The following is a 25,165-nucleotide window of genomic DNA, read 5'->3' on the forward strand; positions in this document are numbered from 1 at the left end:
GAAAGCTATGTGCTTGTTGCCAAGGAGGGTTTGAGCGTTGAATAGCTATTATCGCCACCAACAACGAAGATTTTGTTGATCTAAGCTTGAAGAACAGTGAGACAATTTCATTTCTTGCATTAACAGGTATGTTCAAATAAACCCCTATGTTAATGAATTTTTTGTTAGTTTTAGGATTATTCTTGCTTGCCTATTTGCCTACAATCATTTTGCTTGTTTCTTTTTCCATTTGCTATGATTTTCATGCCCATGAGCAAATGCAAGGGTTTTAACTTTTCTCCATATTTGGAGAGCAAACTCCATTTTTTTTTTTAAACTACCAAATACACCCTCTAATTGTCATTTATGGTTTTTCATTGAATTCACATTGCAAATAATGTAGCAAAAAAACTATTTTGTAAAATGATGTGGTTATTACTTATTAAGTTATTAATTCCAATTTTTTTTTGGTGCCCTAGGTTTGAGTTAGCCCACTACAAAATTCAAATATGCCAAAAGCCTTGGACCCATTTTGGGAGTATGGGAACCCTAATGGTGGGACAAATCGGGCATATCTTACATGCAAATTGTGTGGGACTAGGATGACAGGAGGGGTTACACAACTGAAATACCATCTGGCTAGACTCATTGGACATGATGTTGGGATTTGTACAGTTTCTAGTATGGAGCTTATACAAAAAGCTCTTGAGGCAATTGATGAAAAAGACAGAAAGAAGGAAGAGACCAGAAGAAACAAGGTTGAACGTGCAAGTAGATCTTTCGGGATATCTCCTCCTGATTTTGATGTTTAGGGTAGTGGGAGGGGCTCCACAGCTGGCACATCAATCACCTGCTACTGCTAGTGCGAGGTCATCAGTTTTTGTTCCACGAACAGGACATGGATCACAACCTAGCATAAAATCGCTTGTTTAAAAAAAGGAGAAGCAACAAGTAGATAGAGTCATCGAGAGGTGTATTTTCTGGAGCGACTTACCTCTCAGCGTCACCAAAACCAATCCATTTTGCCAGCCAATGTGTGATGCTATTGCTGTTGTGGGCCCAAGGTACAAAAGTGCTACATATGAGGAGTTGCGGGGGCCAATTCTTCAAGCAGAAAAGCAGGACATCAACTCTAGATTGGCGGAGTTGAAAAAACATGGGAAGTTATTGGATGCACAGTGATGTCTGATGGTTGGACAGATAGGAAGGGTAGGACCCTTCTAAATTTCTTGGTACATTGTCCTAAAGGTACCATGTTTATTAAATCGTTGGATGCATCAGAACATATCAAAGATGCAGCAACGATATGTGAGTTGTTAGATGGGTTCATTCGGGAGATTGGTGTGCAGAATGTGATGCAAGTCATAACAGACAATGCAGGTAATTATGTGTCTGACGGCAAGATGCTTATGGAGAGGCATCACACATTGTTCTGAACTCCGTGTGCAACACATTGTCTCGATTTGTTGCTTAAGGATATGGGGAAACTCTCCTTCATCAGGGAGGCGGTTGATATGGCAAGGAGCGTCCCCAAGTTTATTTATAACCATGCTTTTGTTCTTAGCCTCATGAGGAGGTTCACTAGAAACAAGGAGTTGCGGTGTCTTGCGATCACACGTTTTGCCACAAACTTTATTACTCTTCAGTCTTTGTTTCGATGTCAGTTCGAGTTGAAGCAAATGTTTGTGTCTGATGACTAGCGTAATTATAGATACAGCAGGAGATAGGATGGGAAAACCATTGCAAAAATGGTGTACTCTGAGACGTTTTGGTGTGGAGTAGAAGAAGCATGCTCAGTTAGTGAACCTATAGTGAAGGTTCTCAGATTAGTAGATGGGGAGAAGCCTGCAATGGCTTATTTGTATGAGGGCATGGATAGGGCCAAGGAGGCCATTCGTTCTTATTATGCAGACAAGGGTTCTGTTGGCCTTGATAGGCGGATAATGTTATGGGATGTGATTGATAGTCGGTGGACAGAGATGTTTCATCGACCCATTCATGCAGCAACACTCTTCCCCAACCCTACATTTTCATACAAATGCGGCTTTGATTTTGATGGCGAGGTGACGGAAGGGCTCCATTCCTATATTCATAGGATGGTACCTAATCCTGAGCTTCGTAGCAAAATCAATCGCGAGATACAGTATTATCAGGATTGTGTTGGCCTATTTGGCTTTAATGATGTTATTAGGGAAATGACCCTCTTCATGCCACGTAAGTGACAAGTCATCACTCATTAGAAATTAGCATTTTCAATTTAAAATTTCCTTACTTATAATTCTATTTTTTTTTAAATTCAATTATGTAACTTTAATTTGAAAGTTTAATTATGTTTTAAGTTTTTGAATTTTTTATTTCTTTATTTTGTTGTAGATATTTGGTGGCGAAGCTATGGTGCAAGGGCACCAAATTTGCAGAAATTGGCCATACGAATCTTGAGTCAAACATGTAGCTCTTCAGGGTGTGAGCACAATTGGAGTGTATTTGAGAAAATACACACAAAAAACCGCAACAGGTATAACTTTGAGCTCCAGCCTTCAGTTGAGCAATTACACTTATTGTAATTTTTAATTTTTAATTTATGAACTTCAAGTGTCAAGAGTCAAGAGTCAAGACTCATTAGTTTTTTTGACACTCTTACAGGTTGGAGTTCGCACGCGTCAATGATTTAGTGTATGTGCATTACAACATCCAACTTCAAGTTAGGCAAATAGAAGCACCAATGGATCCAGATGCCATTTCCTTAGACAATATTGATGTATTGTCTCAGTGGAGGGTGGAGTCTGAGGAGCCCATATTGGAGGAGTCACCTTCATGGTTAGAGCCAGATGATCCATTAGAACAGGGGCAACAAGAGGAAGAGGACTCGGAGGAGGAGTAGGATGAGAAGGAGGAGGACATTGTGGGAGCATCAGCATCAACACCATCTGCTATAGATATAGGAGAGCACAGCCCCGTACCTAGCACTCATTATTTGACATTAGGTGCAGAGGCAGGGTCAAGGACTTCTACTACTAGGGGCAGGCTTGGCAAATAGCGCATCATGTTTTCCCGTAAAAGGGGGAGAGGGCAGTTATTCCAAATAGATAGCTACTAGTTTTATTTGTTATGCTACATATAACTCATGATGATGAGATACTTTTATATATGTGATGTTATTTTGTATTGGTTCTCCACATTTGAGTCCTTGAATGGACAATTATCGAGGATCAATAGGATTTGGTATCGCCTTTCATGTATCATTTCTATTTGACATCATATATATCAGTGCTTTATTCATATTTATGTGCCAATGTGTTTATTTCATGTTGTTATTGCTTTATATGTTTAAAAATCTGAAAAAAAATGAATATATTATGCATTTTTTATGCTTGCCGATACTTTCGCCGATATTGCCAATAAGATATTTTCTGGACCCTCGCCGATATTTTGCCGATATCAATATTTTCAACATTGGTTGACAATCCCATGTGTTTTAATCTAAAAATTTCATTTCCAGAATTCTATATGTTGAATGTATAGTTATGGGAAAGGGAATTTAACTAAATGGGAGTGATAAGGTGAAATTAAAACTAGGTTCGGATTGCGGGAAACATTTCAGTCATCATATTTCAATAAGAAATGAGAGCATGTTGTGTATGATATAAATAGTTATTATCCCCTTAAGGTGGGGTAGTTCATCACCCACTAGGGGTTGGGATGTGCATGGGTTCCTTTATGATGTGAGGGGCACTTATGGGCCCTAGGAACCAGGGTGATGGCCATAATGATAAGAGGTAGAGCTCATGTTTGGCTTTTGCCTGTTATCAACCATTTTGTGGATAATATCCCTAGGATAAATTTTTCTCCAAGATGGTCCTCAACCGGCAGCCAACAACCCCTTGCAACCATCAGCTAGCTCACTGTGCCATTTCTCTGTCACTTGAGTCGGCCATGTGGTCCCTCGCCCATCTGCCATGATTGTATGTTTGAAGGTGGGCCTCCCGAAGCTAAAGGTATGCCTTGTCATTTTGAAATTGAGTCTTGTAGTTTACTTATCATGGACACATCTGGGTATGGATTAATGGGGGAATTCGGTGGAAAGAATGGGCTAGGTTTGTGCTTCTGTCCCCTAACCCCTTTTAGGACTTCACGTTGGATTCTAGTCCCGTGGATCTCTTTTATTGACCACTTGGTTTCAGGGATGGTATTTCATGGGAAACCTTGATTTTGGTTGTGTGGTCTCGCTCTCTTATCTGCTTATATTACCCCCTTTCCATTCATTATTACCTTATCCATCACTTCTCCCACCTGGGTCCACATTCCTCCATCGGGTCAACATAGGGTCAGCTCACCCCTTCCCCTTTCCCACACCTTGGGTCATGACCTGGAATGAAGCCCAGAGGTTGATGTAGCGAAAAAGAAAGTTAAAAGCATATATGGCTACATTCAACAAGAAAAGTACCACAAAATGCAAAAGATGGCCGAGACAAAAACATTTAGCACTTGGATAAAAGCCATTACATGAAACTCTTCTCCGTCATCATGGCCATCCCCCTAGTTCCAAAAGGTTCTATGAACCTTCGTCATCATATAGGAACCCATGCTTGTCCCAACCCCTGGAGGGCGATGAACCGCCCTACCTTAAAGGGGGGCATTCACTGCTATATCTTATACATCACGCTCTAACCCCTTGAGCCCTGAGCAATTAATCAAAGAAAATCATAAAAAGGCAAAAGGCATATAAAGAAGGGTGGAAAAATCAAGGCTGGGGCACCTCATGTACCATGATTGCTCCCTCCTACACTGTATAAGCCCAAGTGTGGGCTTCCCTCTTATTAGCTACCCCTATGCCCCAGCATGTGACCTAGGGTTGCCCCCTCTCATTCCCTACCTCATTCATCTAGCTGCCACATGCCACCACCTTTTGACGAATGTACCTTGACTATATTATCCCCTTTAGAAGCATAAACCACCTAATAGGGTACTTGGTTAACCCCATTAGGAGTTTAGGAGACATAGGCACATCTCGAAGCACATTATGGAAGGGCAGGCTATTATGAAGTCTCCACCTATGGTCCATGATTAGGTGAGCTCATTTGCTCAATTTCTCTAATGACTTTTTGTACTGGAAGCCTAGCGGAAGCATTGGATCTTATGCAGGATTGCAGACGGTTTTCATTTGGGGTTTATTCTCCTTATATAGGGTCCTAATCCTCCAAAGGGCTACATTGGCACATATAGGGTGAGAGTTGAGAGCCATGGGCCTCCACAACAACATATTGCACTTCATGGATCCCCACAACCATTCAGAGATTGTTCGTAGTTCACTCATTGGACGAGGAGGATGCACTTGATCCATCATGCCCAGTTGGCCCCAGATCTACACCATACACTTGATAGATGATCTAGGACTTCTACGATGATGTGGCATCTCCTACATTGTCATGTTGGCCCTTAAGGGCGACCTACAGGCATCTTCAATTTGTTTGGAGACCCATGAGGACACTTGTGTGCCCCCACAGTCATTTGGAGCACCACAGGCTAAGTTGCACAAAATGCCGAAACGTTTCGAAGTTTCCGAAATAGGTACATTTAGAAACGTCACCTCCCAAAAATGGAAATGTCAGCCAAAACGTCATATATGTATATCTAAAAATATATATATAAAGAAATAAGTGAATAACACATTATCTTGCCAGAAAAAAGGGAATAAGACCCATGTATGACAATTTAAAAGGAAAAAGAAGTCTATATTAACTCTAATATATGATTACATGACGGTCGAGTTTCGGCAGAGTTTTGACCAAGTTTTGAAGTTTCGGGTACGGGTACGGCCCGAAACGTCGGGTTCTTTGAAGTTTCGTGCAACATAGACCACAGGTCATTACAAAGGGCCAACCCCTTGTTCACTGCTTTTGAGGGTCATGTTCTTCATTGTGGCACCCATGGACCTCATTAGGCCTCTTAGAGGGCCCTACGACATGCATAGATTATTATTTGTCCTCTTGAGAGGTCTTTTCATTTGTGAGCTAGTTTGGTGGGTTGTCACCAAAGTTAGGTCATTTGCACATTATTTTATTTTTAGGGGCTAATGTAGGCTCATTCGCTGAATGGAAGTCCTAATTAGTGTATAAATAAGCGTTACTTGGATTCATTTATACCATCACTTGACTTGGGATCTCTTTATCTTTAGAGAATTTCACACTTTTTCCTTGGAGGATTATTTTGGATCATGGATGAATTTTGATGTATGGATTTGGGCTATTTCTATCTTGAAGCTTCTTATTTGCATATGTGATGTTGGTTGGATATACTCTCTAACATTGTAAGTACAAATTTAACGTAATTTTCTTGTTGCTGCATATATTTGAATTTCGCTATAATTAGGGCTAATTGTTGATTGAATGTACGGAATGTGGAATTATGTGTCTATTTAGCTTATTCTTTGTATGGGCCATTGTTAGATGAATAAAATGTCCTAGAGATCATGTTATCTTGATAAGCTTGCACCGTTTGTATGAAGTATAAATGCTTGAAAGTCACTTTTCTTCTTTTTCCTCTAACATCGGACGAAGTTGACTTTTGGAGCCTCCTTGAACAAGAAACTAAATCCTTCTTCATTATTATCCTTGACTCCATATCCCTAAGTGAATTAGGCACTGGTACCTCAAAAAGGGTGATCATTTTAACCCTCTTTTTACCCTTTTCCCCCTTTTTCTCAGGTCGAGCCCCATTAGGTCATCTAGGGCATCAGTTTTCCGAGAGACTATCTACAATAAGAATTTGATCCCCTAGATACAACTGCGCTGGTGGATCCCCTTGCTCTCCTCCAAATTTGAAGCAATTCTGGTGGTGGAATCTCCTAAGCCCTAGCTCTAGGGTCAAGTTTTGGCTAGGTGTTCCCAAGGCTAGAACCTAGTAGGATCAATTTGACATCTTTGGGAGAAAATTCTTGTTTGATCCTTTCCCCTCACCTTGGCCAGGTTAAGAACATCGTTGGTTGCCAAAATCCATTCCCTAACCAAGGTTGGGTCCACTTGGCCTCATGTGGTCCCATTCTTCACCAAAGCCTATTTAGCAAGGACTACTCGAGAATCTAAGTTCTCAAAAGGATTTTGGGAATTGAGAATACCTTTTATAGGGCTTATACTTCTACCTCAACCCTCCAATCCTCATCCCCTTTCCCTAGAAGATCAAGTCCCTTGCTTAAAGAGAAAACAAGCCCTATCCTTCAAACTCTTTTGGAAAGGGAATCATTTAGGTCACCCCGCCCCTTCATTGAACTTTACTTTATAAGTGACTTCCTAACTACCGGGTCTCCTCCCATCTGTGAAAGTCCATAACGAGTAGGGAGTCTTAGTTGTGGTGACATTGGGCTAAGTCTCCATAGTTTCCCTTGACCTAGCAGTTGTCCTCATAGGAACCCCTTTAGGTCCCTTGCTAGTTTGTGCAGTAACATTGCCCACGTGCTATATTAAATGTCCCAAACATCTTTTGCATTTTATAATTTTCTTTTTCTTTTGTTACTTGCTTGTGGCCATGATATGCTTTCAAGTTTCTTTTAGTTGCGTCAACATCTGGGGCAATGTTTCCATATCTGACACATATATGTGGACAAAGGGGAGGGGTGTGCCAGTGCCCTGTGAACTCAAAGAAGGAAAATGATGAAAGAAGGCTTATAATGTGAACAAGGGCATGGAGAGGCTAACTCCTTGGGGATCCTATGGACAAATGTGGACCCAGAGGTTGATGCAGCTGAAAAGAAAATAAAAAGCATAATTTGACCACTCTCAACAAGAAATGTACCATAAAATGAAAAAGATGGCTGGGACATACAAATTTAGCACAAGGGCAAAAGCCAGCATGAGTTTTGCTCCTATCATTATGGCCATCACCTTGGTTCCTAGGGCCTCTCTATGTTGGCCCCCTCCATCATTAAGGAACCCATGATTGTTCCAACCCCTAGTGGGTGATGAACTACCCAACCTTAAGGGGGTATTCACTACTACATCATTCACATCATACTCTCATCCCCTAAAGCCCTGAGCAATTATATAAGAAAAAACAATAAAAGGCAAAAGGCGTATGAAGAAGGGTGGAAAAACAAAGGTCGGGGTAACTCACGTACCACGATTGCTCCCTCCTACATTCATATACCCAAGTGTGGGCTTCCCTTATTATAGCTACCCTTGTATTGTGGCATGTGGCTTGGAGCCTTCCCCCTAATGCCCCACCCCATTCCATCATCTTATCGCATGCCACTTTCCACTTGATGGATGTACCAAGGACTTGTCACTTCCCTTAGAGGCTAAAACTCCCTAATAGGGTCCTTGGTTAACCTTCTTCTTGAACTTGGAGACACTTATACGTTCTAAAGCCCATTATGGAAGGGCATATCACTATGAAGTGTCCACTTGATTCCATGGTTTGTAAGCTAATTTACTCAATTGCACTAATGATTTGTTGCACTAGAAGGTGAGGAGACGCATTTGGTATTATACAGGATTGCAGGTGGGTCTTCATCTTGGGGTTTGGTCTCCCTATACGGGGCCTAAGCCCTCCAAAGGGTCATATTGGCATTTGTAGGGTAAGCGTTGAGAGACATGGGCCTCCACCTTAGCAGAGCGCAGATAGCCACATCTTCAGTTCCACTCAATGCTCGGTCTTGTTCCATTTATTTGATGATGATGATGCACCTGGACCACCTTGTCCAACCAGCTACCCACTTGCACCACACACTTGGCAGATATTCCATGGCCCAGATGAGGATGTGTCTGATCATGGGAGACAAAGGGAGGGCTTGCATCATTGTTCCAACCCTTATAGATGGTATACAAGCTTGTTCGATCCACTTGGAGACTCGTGAGGATGTTTTGTGCCCCCACAGTGATTTGCAAACACCATAGGTCATTTGCTTGGAGATCAAGGTACCACCCCTTTATCACTTTATTTGGAGCCCTTCTACTCACTTTGGCACATGTTGGACTCCATTTGGCCTTTCAATGGCCCTTCGACCTATTGTATCTATCATTTTAGCCCTCTTGAGAGGCTTATTTTCATGTTATAGAGCTATCTTAGTGGGCTTGTTACCAAGTAATGTTATTTTGTACATTATTTTATTATTAGGGGCATCATTAGGCCTAATTAGGCAAATCCAATGTTACTTGGGAGCGGGAGCGGAAGCCGGGAGCGGGAGCGGGAGCGGGAGCGACCATTTTCAGAAGCTCCCGGTTTGGGAGCGAATCCCAGAGCGATTTTTTAAAAATATATATATTTTTTAATTTTTGATACATATATGTCAACAAAAACATGTAGAATGATGAATTAGATATAAAAAACATAAAAAAGCATAGATTGAACCATATAACAACAATCATCTAGAAGTTATAATCTTCATCAACCACGTCCGCAAGTTAGTAACATAGTAACATACAACATATTGAGTCTCATGATTCATCAATCTTAAAGTTTCAAGCTTTCAAAATTCAATATATAACATTTATCATCATTGATCACCAAAGTTGTACTTGTAAGCTAAGTGTAACCATTACAACAAATAATATTTAACATGAAATGAAATGTTATAAAATGAAATGAAATGAAACAACTTTCAACTTTCATGAAGCATCATATTCATAATTCATTACTAATGAGTTATAATTGCCAACTTCAAACTTAAATTGTCATATATTGTTTAAAAAAATATCATAATAAATATGAAAGAGTCAATAGTTATAAAAGCTACTAGAAACTAGAAAAGAGAAGTAAATCTATTATCTATTTCTTATGCTTGGGCCTCTTGCCACCACGAGAAATGTCTAATTTTTTAGTCTTGTTGCAAAATCAGGATCTTTGTCATTAATATCACCCTCCAAGCATTAATATCCAGAGGTATCTTTGTCATTACCTTTGTATCTGTATAGGGATCTTTGTCATTAATATCACCCTCTAAGCATTAACATAAGATAGAAAAAGCATAGCATGTCAAGTCAAGATTTTGTTTGAGTGATGCGTACATTTTTAGAAGTGTCATGATAGAGGAGTTCGACAACCAATGTCACTAACATCAAGGTACATAGAGGGATTGGTACTCTTGATTAAATATGAGTTTCATACCCTAATACATGACAAAATTCAATGGAAACATTGCAATCCCCCAATCCTGAAATCCTGAAAAACTGATAAGTCTGCTGGATTTTGAATGAAATCTAAAATTCTACTTTCTCCATATGAAATCCAATGAGGACGAAACCACTCTCAAACATCCTGAGTCATTTCATGGTAATGTTAAAAATTTAAGTAAAAGGATGAAAATGAAAATTAAAGAAAATGTCACTTTTACTTTAAGAATTTAACATTACCATGAATAGCATATCAATACTAGGGCCTAGACTTGATCATTAAGTTGCCACACTCAAAAACTATTTGTTTCTTTCAAAAAAAATTGCATTTCGAACATTACTACAAAAAAAAAAAAATGCAAAACGCTCCCGAAAAGGCAGGGAGCGAAATTTTTTTTAGGGAGCGCGCTCCCGAAATTGCTCCCTTTTCGGGAGCGATTTCGGGAGCGCGCTCCCGACCCGCTCCCGAATCGCTCCCGCCCGGAGCGCGGATCTGGAGCGGGAGCAAGGGGGGGGGGGGCGCTCCCCCGCAACACTGGGCAAATCGAACCCTTAGAGGATGATATAAATTGATGAGAAGATCATTTGATTCTTATCATCACTTGGATTTGGATTCCATCTCTTCTTGAGAATTTCGCTATAGCTATTGGAGGACGAATTGGATGACATCGATGCATTTTGATATTTGGAAATCTTTTCTTAGTCTTGGAGCTTCGATTTTGTCTCTATTTGATGATTGGATATATTCACTAGCAAGTGTTTTTTCATGGTATATTTCTCTATTTTTATGTCACATGTTTAATGTATGGAATTATTCGCTCATGGAATCTATGTTTCTGCCCTAATTAAAATGCGAATTTGTTGAATCTGGATTTTGTGAGAAAATTGCTTATGTTACATAATTGGGTATAGTGAATGAATGTTCCTAGGGGTGTTGATTGGGGTAGCATCGGATGTGATTTGGCCACGAAATTTGGTGGAGAGGTTGGGGCACATGAGATCTCTAATACCCTAAAAGGGTTTGGGCAGATTCTAAACAGATCAAGAGATATTAGAATAGTTAATATTTTTAATGGAATCCCTAAGTCTAAACTTAGGGAAAATAAAATATTAATGTGTACTATTATGAATCCGTGTTAGAGTGGTCCAAAAGACATAGATCAAGCCGGATCTAATCTTAGCCGTTGATTAGGGACTTAATCTCGGCCGTTGAGATGTCAATAGGAAAAGTACAAGAGGAGGCTTGAGGGTCACTTGGAGAATACACTAGAGTGATCAGTTATTCTATTATCTAGAGCGGGGTTTGCTAAGAGAGATAGAATCAGTGATTGGGAGAGCAGCTGAGGGGCATTGAGTACAAAGGGACAGAGAGGCAGAGATAGTGCCGAGGGAGCAGCAAAGAAGCCAGAGAGAGTGACGTAGGAGTAGCCAGTGCTTATGCAAGGCCATGCAGAGGCAGCTAAGTGCTGCGCAAAGCACCATAGAGGCTAGCATAGCTGACACAGAGGGTCAAAGAGCTGATGCAGGGTCTCCTGGGGCTGACGCAGGGCCAACGCTGGGCTAGGAGAGGCTGACGCAGTCCAGATTGGGCAGACGTTGGGGTTTCTGGGGCAGATTTGTGCTGAGTCGCTATCGGAAGGATTATCCGGGGTTTCAGCTAGGAGATTTGTCAGAAACTGAGAGGTATTACTACCAAGGAAATTCTCTGTTGGGTAGGCCAGTTTCGGCACCTAGATTGTACTCTGATATTGCTTAATAAGAAAACCCTCAGATAGCTACACTGGTTTTCCCACATTGGGATTTTCCGGGGACATTAGTCCAAAAATAATGGTGTCATATGGCATGTTTGTTTATGTTTCTTTTAGTTGCTAATCTGTAATATGTTGAGCATGCACTAGCATCTATTTTCAGTATTTACATTGTAAATAACTTGTTAAGGAAAATAACAAGTAGGTAGGAATAAATCAGATAAAGTGCATGGAGGGTTTCTAACTAAGTAAACTTAGAAACTTCAACATGGTATCAGAGCGTGATTGTAGATCACAAGACTAAAGGACATCAGCTAAGCGGAGCAATAGTAGCAGAAAACAGTTGTCCCGAGGTGACATAAGTTGTTTCTAGCAGAGCAGCAACAAGGAAGGGTGATGCAGTGCCTATGTCATCAAGGGTGAGCTGGGAAGAGGCAGCGCAGAGGCTAAGGAAGGCAAAAGAAGCCTCACGTAGAGCCACGCAGTAGCTGGGAGGGCTAATGCAGTTGGCTGAGGAGGTCGAGTTGCTGGTGTCGAGATTGTGCAAAGCCTAGGAGCTCTCACCTTCAAGTTGCTGGGGTTTAGAAGGTTGCGGGAATATTGTAGAGTGGAGCTGGTGAGGTATTGTAGTTAGAACAGTACGTGACAGAGCAAGGCCAGAGGAGTTGCTACTGAGGGTTTCTAGCCGAGGAACCCGGATCAGTGGTGTGGTTGCACAAGACGATCAAAGTAGGGGGCATCTCGACAGCGGCAGAAGGATTTCTAGGAGGGAAATTAGGACTCAGAGGGAGTCCAGAAGAGAAATTCCAGACGGGAAGTAGAGACTCAGAGGAGTTGAACAGAGAACTTCCAGGAGGGAAGTAGAGGAGCATCATGGCACTACATGGAGTAAGAGACCAGGATAGACTGGACGGAGCATCAAACTTCACAGTCTGGAAGGCCAGAATCTTATTCGTACTTGACAGGAATCGTGTCAAGAACTTCGCCTTGAAGGTAATAACTGTCCTAGTCGACCCCAATGATAATGACAGGTACAAGGAAGCGATGCCGAGGGCCAAGAAGGGTCAAGGATCATGTAGTACCACACATAGCCAAGAAGGAAACGACATTTGAGATGTGGGAGGCTCTCAAGAAGATGTACCAACATACTTATGTGCAGAGAAGAATGTTGTTTGAGAATTAGTTGAGGTCATATCAGATGAAGAAGGAAGAACCTATTGACATCTTCCTCGGAGCATTGGATGAGATCCAAGATCAATTGATTGCTATAGGGGCGACATCAGATCAGGAGCTAATGGTGAGGACAACCCTAAATGTTGTCTCAGAAGATTGGGAGGTATTTGTCCAGAGTATACTGGACAGAGGGACACTTCCACCTTGGGACGAGATGTGGGCAGCTCTTCGCCGGGAAGAGATCAGATGACAGTCGAAGACAGGTAGCAGCAGCAAGGGGATCAAAGTCAAGCAGGAGGAGGAAGATCTGGCCCTAGCATCTGAGGGAAAGCAGGAGAAGCGGAAGAAGAAAGAGCTCTCCAAGGTCAAGTGCTTCCACTATGGGGAGCTGGGTCATTATGCGACCTAGTGTCCAAGGAAGAGGAGTAAGGGAGAGTCTTCCGGGACTAAGGCAGTTCCAGCACGGGCAGAGAAAGAATTTTTGACAGACGATCACTGTGCCATGAGTGCACACGCACCACTTGAGTGGAAGTGGGGACATCGAGCTGTAGTCAGGCAGACTACAGGCGATCAGGGGCAGGATCCTCAAGGTACCCAGCTTCTTGGATTAGACCTTGCTATGGGAGCCCCGAAGAGGAGTAGCAGGATTGGCTGAGTCGGGTATAGATGGATGCGGATGGAGCGACAGAGAGAGCTACAGTGCAGCAGTCCCAAGACAGCGCAAGGCTAGCAGGCTGCAGCAATGCGAGAGGCACAGGAGTGTTGCACCAGTGCAGGATGGCACAGAGAGGTGTGCAACGGTGCGAGATGCAACAAGTTGTTGCAGCAACGTAGAGGTCAGAGAGGGAGCACTTGTCAGCGACAGAGGGAGCTTGAGCATCAGTGGGTGTCTCTAGCCCAACAGGGAGGTCAAATTGGGAGATCAGTTACTTACTTCTCAGTAACTGAGTTGGAGTGCAGCAGTGGGAAGCACGATGCAACATTATGAGAGGAGGTGCAGTGTAGATGCAGCGCTGGGAGAAAGGACCAGTAGCAACACGGATGCAGAGGGAGATGTCGTACACATGCAGCAGTGGCAGTGGCAGAACCATGGGCAGTAGTACAGGATGCAGCGCTGCAGAGGATGTTGGGTAGGAAGGCCTATCATCAGCACAAGTACCAATGTCGGATGATTAGAGTAATACTCAGTGAGGAGTATTGCTAGAATACAGTCCTCGCTAAGAGGGAGTGTTGATTTGGGGTAGCATCGAATATGCTCTGGCCATGAAATTTGGTGGAGAGGTTGGGGTACATGAAATCTCCAATACCTAGAAAGGGTTTGGGCAAATTCTAAACAGATAAGGAGATATTAAAATAATTAATATTTTTAATGGAGTCCCTATGTCTAAAGTTAGGGAAAATAAAATATTAATGTGTATTAATGTGAATCTATGTTAGAGTGGTCCAAAAGACATGGATCAAGCCAGATCTAATCTTAGCCGTTGATTAGGGACTTAATCTCGGTCATTGAGATGTCAACAAGAAAAGTATAAGAGGAGGCTTGAGGGCCACTTGGAGTATACACCAAAGTGATCAGTCATTCTATTCTCTAGAGCGAGGTTTGCTAAGAGAGATAGAATTAGTGATTAGGAGAGCAGCTGAGGGGCATTGAGTACAGAGAGGCAGAGATAGTGCTGAGAGAGCAGCAGAGCAGTTAGAGAGAGTGTCGCAGGAGCAGCCAGTGCTCATGCAGAGGCAGCTAAGTGTTGCGCAGAGCACCAGAGAGGCCAGCGTAGTTGACACAGAGGGTCAGAGAGCTTATGCAGGCCAAGATAGGCTGACGCAGGGCCAACGCTGGGCTAGGAGAGGCTGATGCAGTCCAGATTGGGCATACGCTGGGGGTTTCTGGGGCAGATTTGTGCTGAGTAGCTGCCAGAAGGATTATCCGGGGTTTCAGCCAGGAGATTTGTCAGAAACTGAGGTATTACTGCCAGGGAAATTCTCTGTTGGGTAGGCCAGTTTCGACACCTAGATTGTACTTTGATATTGCTTAATAAGAAAACCCTCAGATAGCTACACTGGTTTTCCCACATTGGGTTTTTCCGGGGACATTAGTCCAAAAATAATGGTGTCATATGGCGTGTTTGTTTATGTTTCTTTTAGTTGCTGATCTGTAATATGTTGAGCATGCACTAGTGTTTATTTTCAGTATTTGCATTGTAAATAACTTGTTAAGGAAAATAACAAGTAGGTAGGAATAAATCAGATAAGGTGCATGGAGGGTTTCTAACTAAGTAAACTTAGAAACTTCAAGGGGTACATTATCTTAGTAATTGCCTTCATAAGTCATCAAATTGTAGTAGAAGTATACATTTCTTTGGCAACCTAGTTGTTGCCTTTAGGGCTATGTGAAGTTTCCGAGGAACTCCTTGATTGGGTAAAAGAAACTCCAAAGGTTGAAATCACATTGACTCCATTCTCCCAATAGACTAGGCATCGGTCTAATCCTTGGTGATCACTTCAACGACGAACATCTTTTCCCAAACTTTGAGAGAATTCTCGTGGCTAGATTTGGAATTATCCCAAGCCCTAGCTCCAACTCCGTTCTTGGTCCTAGGTTTCATAGGTTAGTGGCTTCATCAAGGATCATTGCATTGAAAATTCAAGTCAAATCTAATCTCTTTGATCCTTTTCTTATCCCTTACTTGGTCAAGGCCTTTTGTCTGAAGTTTCACCCTAAACCCTGTTGAAGAAAGTGTAACTAGGTTTGGTCTTCATAAATGTAATTTTGATCTTTGTACTTGTAAAAGAAAAGAATTATTATTTTTGTCATTATCAAGAATGGATTTTTTGTCCATTTGATAGGTCAAGCACATGTTGAAGTGCTTCTAGGAAAGTCAAAGAGTCAATGTAAGTATTGAAGACCCCTTGAGGGCATGTTACACTATGTAACCTATGTAATTATGTCAAAGATATGTGTCAAAAGTGATCCTCCAAATCAAAGACAAGTCTCCTCTTCAAGTCGGCTCAAAGAATGAATTTTGGTGCACTTGAAGTCAAGTCGGCCTCACTAGCTGAAGTTGGTCCAATAGGAGGGACAAGCTCCTATATATAAGGCCATTCGACCTCATCAAAGAGGCAAGCAAGTGATCTTTGAAATCAGTGAAGGACAAGTCAAGAAAGAAGTGTGAAAAAGGAGAAAAAGGGTGCTTCTAGGGCAGCGAAGAAGGAGAAGAAGAATCTGAGTTTTTGAGGATTGTGTTAGGGCTCCTCTCTGTCACATGTGTGAAGGAAAAGAGGACATTCTGCTGCTGCAACAAGTTAGAAATTGCAGCCATTCAAGAAGTTTTGATTGGGCTAAAAAGAGGTCTCAAATAGGCCTCCATATCAAGTGAAGTGGGTCCCACCTCAAGCGAAGGAAGGGAACAAGCTAGAAGGGAAATATTGTACCAAAATCAGCCACATGTGTGAGGAAGAATTCAGATATGTAGTAGGGTTAGAGGATCGGCCTTTAACTCAGGAATATACCTCAAGGAAGGTCTCATTCTCTAGCCTAAGTGTCAAGAGAAGAGAATATTGCCAAGCGAAGTAGAGAAGGAAAGGAAGACTCCAAAGAAGAGGTCTCTAAGGAGACCTAGGGTTTCTGCAATTGCTAGAAAAGAGCTATCAGTTGCCGGAAGAAGTGCGAAGGAAGAGATCAAGGTGCAAAGCAAAAGAAGGCATTGATTGAAGGACAAAAGGAAGAGATATCATGTCTTGTGCTTGGAGGATCTACTGGTCAAGGGTCTAGGGTTTGGCATTTGTCAATTGAAGCTTCAATAAGAGAAATTTGCAGAAGGGTTTTCCTCTCTAGGAGAGAGAGGTTTTGCCTTGGCTGAGAACCGACATTTTGTGTTCTTGTCTCTTTTGTTTTGTTTGATGAAGTAAGAGAACACACACTAATAATAATAAGAGAAGATTGTGCTAATAAGAAAAGTAAAAAGTACTTCACAAATTGTTATCATCATCAGAAGAATCTCACTATAACCCAGATGCCCTAAATTCTTCAACATGGTATCAGAGCTAAGGTGACACATCAAGGAAGGGCATCTCAAGAGCACATAGAAGATTGAAGCATTAAGATCAAGAAGCAAGGGCACACAAAGGTTGAAGCATCAAATCTACAAGCAAGAGTTCTAGATCCATCAAAGACAAGAAGGATTACTATCTTCTCTCCTAGATCCATCAAAAGGGACTATCATTCTGGGAACAAAAGAAAGCCTTCCATCTAAAGGCATCTTCAAGAAGGTTCATCCAAGAAGGGCTTACATCAAAGACTCATCTTCAAAGGAAGGTACTCAGATCCAGGCCCATCATTGAAGATCTCCAGATCTACACATTGAGAAGTTTTCATCAACAAGCAAATCTATCACAAGGCACCTTGAAGGAAGCATCTTGAAGAACTCCAAGATCCAAGAAGTTGAGACTTCATTCATCAAGGAAGCAGCAAGATCTCCTCATCACTAACACTCTCAAGTAAGTATTTTTATGTCCTCTTCTGAAAATATCAAAATGTATTTTTTGCAAGGAAAGCAACAAATTGGTTGGGACTGCTAATTTCCTTGCATGGAAAAAGAGGACTGATCTACTTCTCAAAGAAAATGAACTTTTGGACTACATCAAAGGGAGTGTCATTGTTCCTACTAAGGAACAAACTCAAGCCCTAGCAAAGTATAATAAGGATGAAACAAGGGCTCAAAGGATTATGATAGAATCCATCAAAGACCCTCTCATTCCTTATGTTTCCAAACTTGAAACATCTAAGGAAATCTATGATAAGCTGGTGGAGCTATTTTCAGTTAGTACAGCTGGAAAAGTGATATTGTTGCATAATGAGCTATATAAAATGAAGATCTCAAAGGAAGAAGGAATAGCTCCCTACTTCATGAAGGTCTCTGAGATGAGAGACCAGCTGCAAGAACTAGGAGAAGTTATGTCAGACAGAGAGATGACAATTGTGGTGCTCAATGCATTCCCTGAGGAATGGGGCAACTATACATCAAGTATATATGCCAAGAAGGAAGCTACCTCGTTGAATGAATTTTGGTCTCTATGCAAAATTGAGGAGACTAGACTCAAAGCCAAAGATGATGTGGGATCAAAGGAGCAGGCATTTGTTGCTATAGCCAAAAGAAAAGGGAAATTTGGCGATTTTGGTCCACAGAGAAAAGGTAAAAGAGATATGTCCAAAGTCCAATGCTTTGGCTACCAAGAATATGGACACTATAAGAGGGATTGCCCTAAGTTCAAGAAGGACAATAATAAGGGAAAACGAGAAGAAGCCCACATTATCCAAGAAGTGAAAGAAGAAGATAAGAAGCAAAAGAAGGAGGACCCTCCAGATCTCTACTATGACTGAGATCAACTTCTTCACATAAGTCTTCTTTAAAGTTTTGGGTATCATAGGAACATGTAGCAGTAGGATAGAATGCATGGTTTATGGGAATGGCATCTTCAGGAATATAGGAGCATTATGTAGAGATAGCTCAGATAAAGATATTCATGTAGGAAGGATGTAGCCATTGGATAACCTCATCAATGCATAAAGGAATGATCATGATCAAGAAGAATCATCTTAGAAGGCCATTATCATCAATGGAAAGGAGCATTTGCAAGATGAGGACTACAAGGATCCTTGGGTGAAATCTTCAATAGAGGGCTCGTGACTTTAAAGAAAAGTAGATGTATCGATAAGAATTCCACTTATGGGGATTCAAAGAAGGATGATATGTAGGCAAGGAAAGATGTAGCAAAGCAAAGGAGATTGAGGTAATTTCAACCTAGGAAGTTGCCAAAGTAAGTTGAAATGATCAAAGAAAGAACGAAGATGAGGTATGTATGCATCTATGTTTTCAGTTAAAGTCATGTCATCATGTGTATCAATAAGCATGGGGAATTGCTCTGGAAGATGGTCTAGAATAGGGTAGATCTCTTTTCATTGAGAGTATGCATGAAGGCATGGTTCACACACTAATAAAGGTCAACATGAGAAATATCCTCATATGGAGTATGAGGTGGTTGACAAAGAAAATTCTATAAAGAAGCATATGAAATAAAGAGATCAGGGATAAAAGGACCCCATGGACACTAGGAATCAACATCTGACAGATTTGTTGAAGGCATCTCTCAGAAGAAGGCACGAGAATTCTGTTAAAGGAAGAAAAAGATCAAAGCACCCTTGACACCTGGAAAGGCCTTGGAGATGTGAAAATGCAGAATGTTGATGATTCAAGTCAAAAAGATGTCATGATGGAAAGCCATCTCGTAAGGTACTATTTGATTTAATGTTATGCTTTGATTTCTTGAATAATATCTAGATAGGTTCATGTAGGGCTACTGGAACAAGGGTTGTAATTGCAAGAACAACCAACATTCATGTGGTGGATGGAAAATCTTGAAAGAAACATGATGAGGAAGAAGTAGCCATATGATGGAGGTTCTAGATATGTATCAAGAAGGCCACTTTCCATGAAGAAAGGAATGACATGACGAACTAAGAAGGAAAGTGATCGATGGTTGATGCCCTACAAGGAAGAAGCTTGACTGAATTTCATGACATCAAGGAAAGAAATTGATCAAGCAGCTGAAGGACCCACAAGAAGAAGTTGTTGATGAAAAAGGAGAGTCCCTAGTTGAGAGGGAACTTTGACAAGTCTTTGACTAAGAGGCAGCTTAGACAAGTTCCTGGTCAGAGGGAGCTTGGGTACATTCCTTCATAGGAATGGGAATATCCTCCCTAGTTGAGAGGGAGAGATAGACACAACATTCTTGTCTTCACTTAGGAAGAAAGAATGGAGGATTGGGTAATCATATGGCATCTGATGCTCTTTGAGGATGTGTAGGGCATCCAATATAAGAGTAGGCAAGAGGACCGATATTCTTTGAGGGTTGGGAACCCAAGATAAGAATAGTCCTAGAAGGTCATACTCAGTGAACACCCGGGTGGGTATGTACCTTGAGAGACAATGATGAAGGTGTCTATAGTCATTGGTCTCGCCAACATTGTGCTCTGATCTATTAAGAGATAGAGCTGCTAGTCAAAGCATTGTTGTGGAAACAATGTTGGTTACTATGATGCTATAACAGATGGAATGCCAATCTGATTTCTCTTATGTGAATTCTTCATATTGGAAATGGCCAAACACCTTGTAATGACTTATGAATACCTCCCTAGCTAAGAGGGAGTGTTAAAGAAAGTGTAACTAGGTTCAGTCTTCAAGAATGGATTTCTTGTCCATTTGATAGGTCAAGCACATGTTGAAATAGTTGAAGTGCTTCTAGGAAATTCAAAGAGTCTATGTAAGTATTGAAGACCTCTTGAGGGCATGTTACACTATGTAACCTATGTAATTATGTCAAAGATATGTGTCAAAAGTGATCCTCCAAAGCAAAGACAAGTCTCTTCTTCAAGTCGGCTCAAAGAATGAATTTTGGTGCACTTGAAGTCAAGTAGGCCTCAGTAGCTCATGTCGGTCCAATAGGAGGGATAGACTCCTATATATAGGGCCATTCGATCTCATCAAAGAATCAAGCAAGTGATCTCTGAAATCAGCGAAGGACAAGTCAAGAAGGAGGTGCAAAAAAGGAGAAAAAGGGTGCTTCTAGGGCAGCAAAGAAGGAGAAGAAGAATTTGAGTTTTTGAGGACTGTTTTAGGGCTCCTCTCTGTCACACATGCAAAGGAAAAGAGGACATTCTGCTGCTGCAACAAGTCAGAAATTGCAGCCCTGCAAGAAGTTTCAGTTGGTCTAAAAGGATTTCTCAAATAGGCCTCCATATCAAGTGAAGTGGGTCCAACCTCAAGCGAAGGAAGGGAGCAAGCTAGAAGGGCAATGTTGTGCCATAATCAGCCACATGTGCAAGGAAGAATTCAAATCTGCAGTAGGGTTAGATGATCAGCCTCTAACTTAGGAATATACCTCAAGGAAGGTTTCATTCTCTAGCCTAAGTGTCAAGAGAAGGGAAGATTGCCAAGCGAAGTAGAGAAGGAAAGGAAGACTCCAAAGATGAGGTCTCTAAGGAGACCTAGGGTTTTTGCAGTTGTCGGAAGAGAGCTATCAGTTGCCAGAAGAAGTGCGAAGGAAGAGATCAAGGTGCAAAGCAGAAGAGAGCATTGATTGAAGGACAAAAGGAAGAGAGATTGTGTCTTGTGCTTGGACGATCTACCGGTCAAGGGTCTAGGATTTGGCATTTGTCAATTGAAGCTTCAATGATAGAAATTTGCAGAAGGGTTTTCCTCTCTAGGAGAGAGAGGTTTTGCCTTGGCTGAGAGCCAACATCTTGTGTTCTTGTCTCTTTTGTTTTGGGAATTGTTTGATGAAGTAAGAGAACACACGCTAATAATAATAAGAGAAGGTTGTGATAATAAGAAAAGTAAAAAGTACTTCACAAATTGTTATCATCGTCAGAAGAATCTCACTATAACCTAGATGCCCTAGATTATTCAACAAACCCTTGACCTTGTTTGGTTCCACTTGGGTTTCTTTGTGATCCCACACCCTTTATCACTATAATTTCACAAGGATCATCTTAGGAACCCTTATTATAGGAGTCTTAGGTCTAGGGCATCCCTTTTATCAAGAAATACTCCTCAACCCTAGGTCTAGGTTTCCCTTTAGCCCTTTTTGGAGAGCCATACATCTTGCTTCTAAAGCAAGCAACCCCTATCATCTGAGTCTTTCCTTGAATATGCTCTTGAAATCACTACCTATAGATCATTTAGATATCATTCATAGTGATTTCCTTAATACTGGGACTCCTCCCATCAGTGAAAATCCGTAGAGAGCAGGGGACATTGATTGAGGTGACAGTGAGTCTTTGTCTCATTGTTGCCAATTGGTTTAGTAGTTGCCCCTTTGGAACCCCTCCTAGGACCCCTGCTAGATTGAGCAGTAACAGTGCCATGGTCCCCATGTCCAGGACTCCAATTACAAAAGTAGGGGCTTCATCTTCAGTTCCACTTCCACTTCCATCTACTTCACTGCCACCACATGGAGGCCCATTTAGTGGTCATGGTAGTGTAAGGAGGAGAGAATAGTAGATAGATTCACTACTTTATTTGTTATATATGATAGATTAGTGTTTTGAATTTGGACTTTTTAGTCTTCATACTTCAATGTGTAGATGACCTATTTTGTAAAATTTACTATTTGGCATGTTGATAATCGGTAGATAACATATTAAAATGATAAGTAACAAGTTAATGGTTTATTTCCTATTATATACTTAAAAACTTGATGTTTGTTTGTAATTGCTAGAATCTAGATGGTTGATGCTCAAATAATTAATCATTAATGTATTATGGATACCATTTCTATCTTGATTTATTTACAAATATGCTTATTTTCATATATATATACATATACATATACACGCCCATAAGATGCTCCACTCCTAAGGATTTTTTTGAAATTGACACTCCCAATGCTCCTCCCCTGAAAACACTCTTTCTCTGTGCAACCTTGTGTAGGCATCCAAAACTTATTTATTACATTTCATAAAAGATTTTTACAATTCCGTTACTCAGCTTATCAGAAAATATAAAGGCAAATTGTTTGGCAGTGTTGACCCACTTTATTGTGGTGCATCTGACATGAGGGTATTTCCTGTTGAAGGCTTGAACTGATAGTCTTTGTAGTCTTTTCACAGTTTGTAGGTGTTATGTTAGTCATCATAAATGGCATGTCTTCCATGCTGTTATTACCAACCAAGGAGATCACAAAAATCCATGGGAATTACATCAGATTCACTGTATCAACGAAGATGTTTTAATATTGTCCCGGAGATGGATCACATATTACTTCATGGAACCAATCCTTACATCATAGAACAGTGCGTTACAACAATCTAACAGCGAGATTACAAGGATATTGCCTTCCTAACGATAGAAAAGTAAAGTAACAGATATTGTTGACACATATTGGTTGGCTGTCCTTTTCATATCCAAGGTCTTAGGGACTAGGATGCTTTTGTGTAGGTATTTTGAGCGAGTTGACTAGACCCAGTGAGATGAGACACTTCATTCTGCTATTATTAACAATGAAATGGGCCATTCACTCCATTTGGCAATGCTGTGTGAACAATTCTTTTCTGCCAACAATGGTATGTTCTAAAGTCATGAGCAGAAGCTGCGGCTTAGAAGTCACTAATGAAGAATGCCTAAAAATAACTATTTGTCATATGTAAGGTTGAATGTGTTCCAGTGTTTCTTTTTCTGAGCATTATTCCATGAAGATAACTACCTAATGATGGTTAGCTATTATATGTCTTATTTATCTTTTGATGTTGGGCTGGGAGCGAGTTAGAACTGTGTCCTTTGCTGATTTGTGCCTTTTTAATGCATGAACTAGCTGATGTGGTGAATTTATTATACTATATTATCCTAACTTCTTATGAAGGCTAACATTGGCAATGGTATTCAAGCAGGTAATGGCAGAGGAGAAATTCAAACATTGCTGTGCTGCATATAAGTCATTGTGCGATGCTTTTACAACAACATAGAACCCTCTTATTTTAAATACTTATCCATTTAAGCAAAGGTGTTACAAGGAGATTGGTATGAAGAGCTCAAATTCACCAGTATGGTGTGGAAATTGTGTATTATAGAGAGAATCGTTTTTCCTTTTTCTTGAAGGGTTAACTATGTTTGGAAGTTTTAAAATTGTTCATATCTTAAAATTCTGCTGGCTAATTTGTTAACTTAGAGGATTTTTATTTTTATTTTATCTTGATAAAGGGTTGACTATGTCTGGAAGTTTTAAAATTGATCATATCCTAAAATCGTGGTTTTAACTTTTTTTTAGTTTCTCGTGATAAAGGGTTAACTATGTTTGGAAGTTCTTGAAATTGATCATGTTCTAAAATTGTAGCTGGCTAATTTGTTAACTAACATTTACATTTTGTTTAGGAAAATATGGAAATAAAATCATAGTCCCTTGGAATTAAAATAGAACCAAGTAATATCATGATTCTATGCGGGGTGGTTTATAAAAAGTGAAATTGTATTTTGTTGACTAGTGTTTTTATGAGTTTTATTCAGAGCATTCACAAACGCTTTATTTAGAACAATGAATACAGGAGCACAGGTATGATTCGACAACAACATCACTGCCTTGAACCTCTGATCTATGTTATATGGTTTCTCGACTCATATATGGTATGTAATTGGGTAAACACTTGAGTTTGTGGGCTGCTCGTAGCCTAAGTTATTCTATATGAACTTACATCATTCTCTGGTTTAAATTGATTAGTAATTCAAGGCTTAAATATCTCAGAGAACTTGGTTACTACTGAAAGGGACTATCAATGTGCCCTGCTGTAAAAGTTTGAAATCAGATTGGGTTCCAAAAGCACTGCCAATACGTAATTCTCACAAGAATACCGTAGTGTTTTTCAATATTTCAACTATATAGTTTAAGGAAATAGAATCTTTATCATCCATTATTTTATTCTTATGTTTCCGTTGGGCTTAGTCATCACCAAGCAATTTTTTGGAAACTATCTATCTATATTACAAGTCATTTTCACTTTCGATTTATCAAGCTTTGAAAGGGATCAAATTTCTGAAGGTGAAAATGTTTTTTAAAGTGTAAAACTTGAGAAAATATTTGCTCCTCGAGAGCTTTGATTCCTCAAGGCACTTGATAAATCCATGGTTTATATATATATATATATATATATATATATATACATATTTTTCTCATACTAGGAAGTTTGAAAGCATATATCCATCAAATATGGTCTCTCTCTCGCAAATGTTTGCTGCATTCCTCAATTACCCTTTGATATTCCCCTTCATAATTTCCTTAGTTAACTTTCATTATTTCTTCACTTAATTCAAATTGTTGATTTTTATGTGTATAATATTAATATATATGCTATAGGTGTGTAATTTGACTTGAGCCAACATTTTTTTTCACTACTTAATTTTAGATCTAACTCTTCACACTTCACTAGACCATCTCACCCATATTGGGTTGTAGAGTGTCTTTCAGTGCAATCATTTATTTTTTCTTTATGAGCAGGTTTGGATTTTAAGGGTCAATCTTGCCCATCAAGCTAATTTTTAATGGTGGTTTCCATTTTCACACATTTTTATCCATCCAATCTAGATGTGAAATTTTTTTAATCAAACATGGACTCAAGAT

At 40.4% G+C, this 25,165-nt stretch overlaps 1 protein-coding gene across 6 annotated transcripts in view; it reads left to right on the plus strand.

Annotated features, from left to right (window-relative positions):
- The window catches only part of LOC149234816 (uncharacterized), a 249,948-nt gene extending 226,128 nt beyond the window's left edge, over window positions 1–23,820 (plus strand). For all 6 annotated transcript variants that reach the window (XM_089371946.1, XM_089371948.1, XM_089371945.1 and 3 more), the window contains one exon: window positions 23,445–23,820. In XM_089371946.1, coding sequence (XP_089228072.1) covers window positions 23,445–23,519 — 75 coding nt within the window. In that variant the 3' untranslated portion in view covers window positions 23,520–23,820. The remainder of the gene's footprint in view (window positions 1–23,444) is intronic.
- Window positions 23,821–25,165: the final 1,345 nt, after the last annotated feature.

This window comes from Pinus tabuliformis, chromosome 8 (genome assembly GCF_031772625.1).
Source record: "Pinus tabuliformis cultivar Carrire ecotype Pingquan chromosome 8, CPIR1, whole genome shotgun sequence".
Classification (NCBI taxonomy): domain Eukaryota; kingdom Viridiplantae; phylum Streptophyta; class Pinopsida; order Pinales; family Pinaceae; genus Pinus; species Pinus tabuliformis.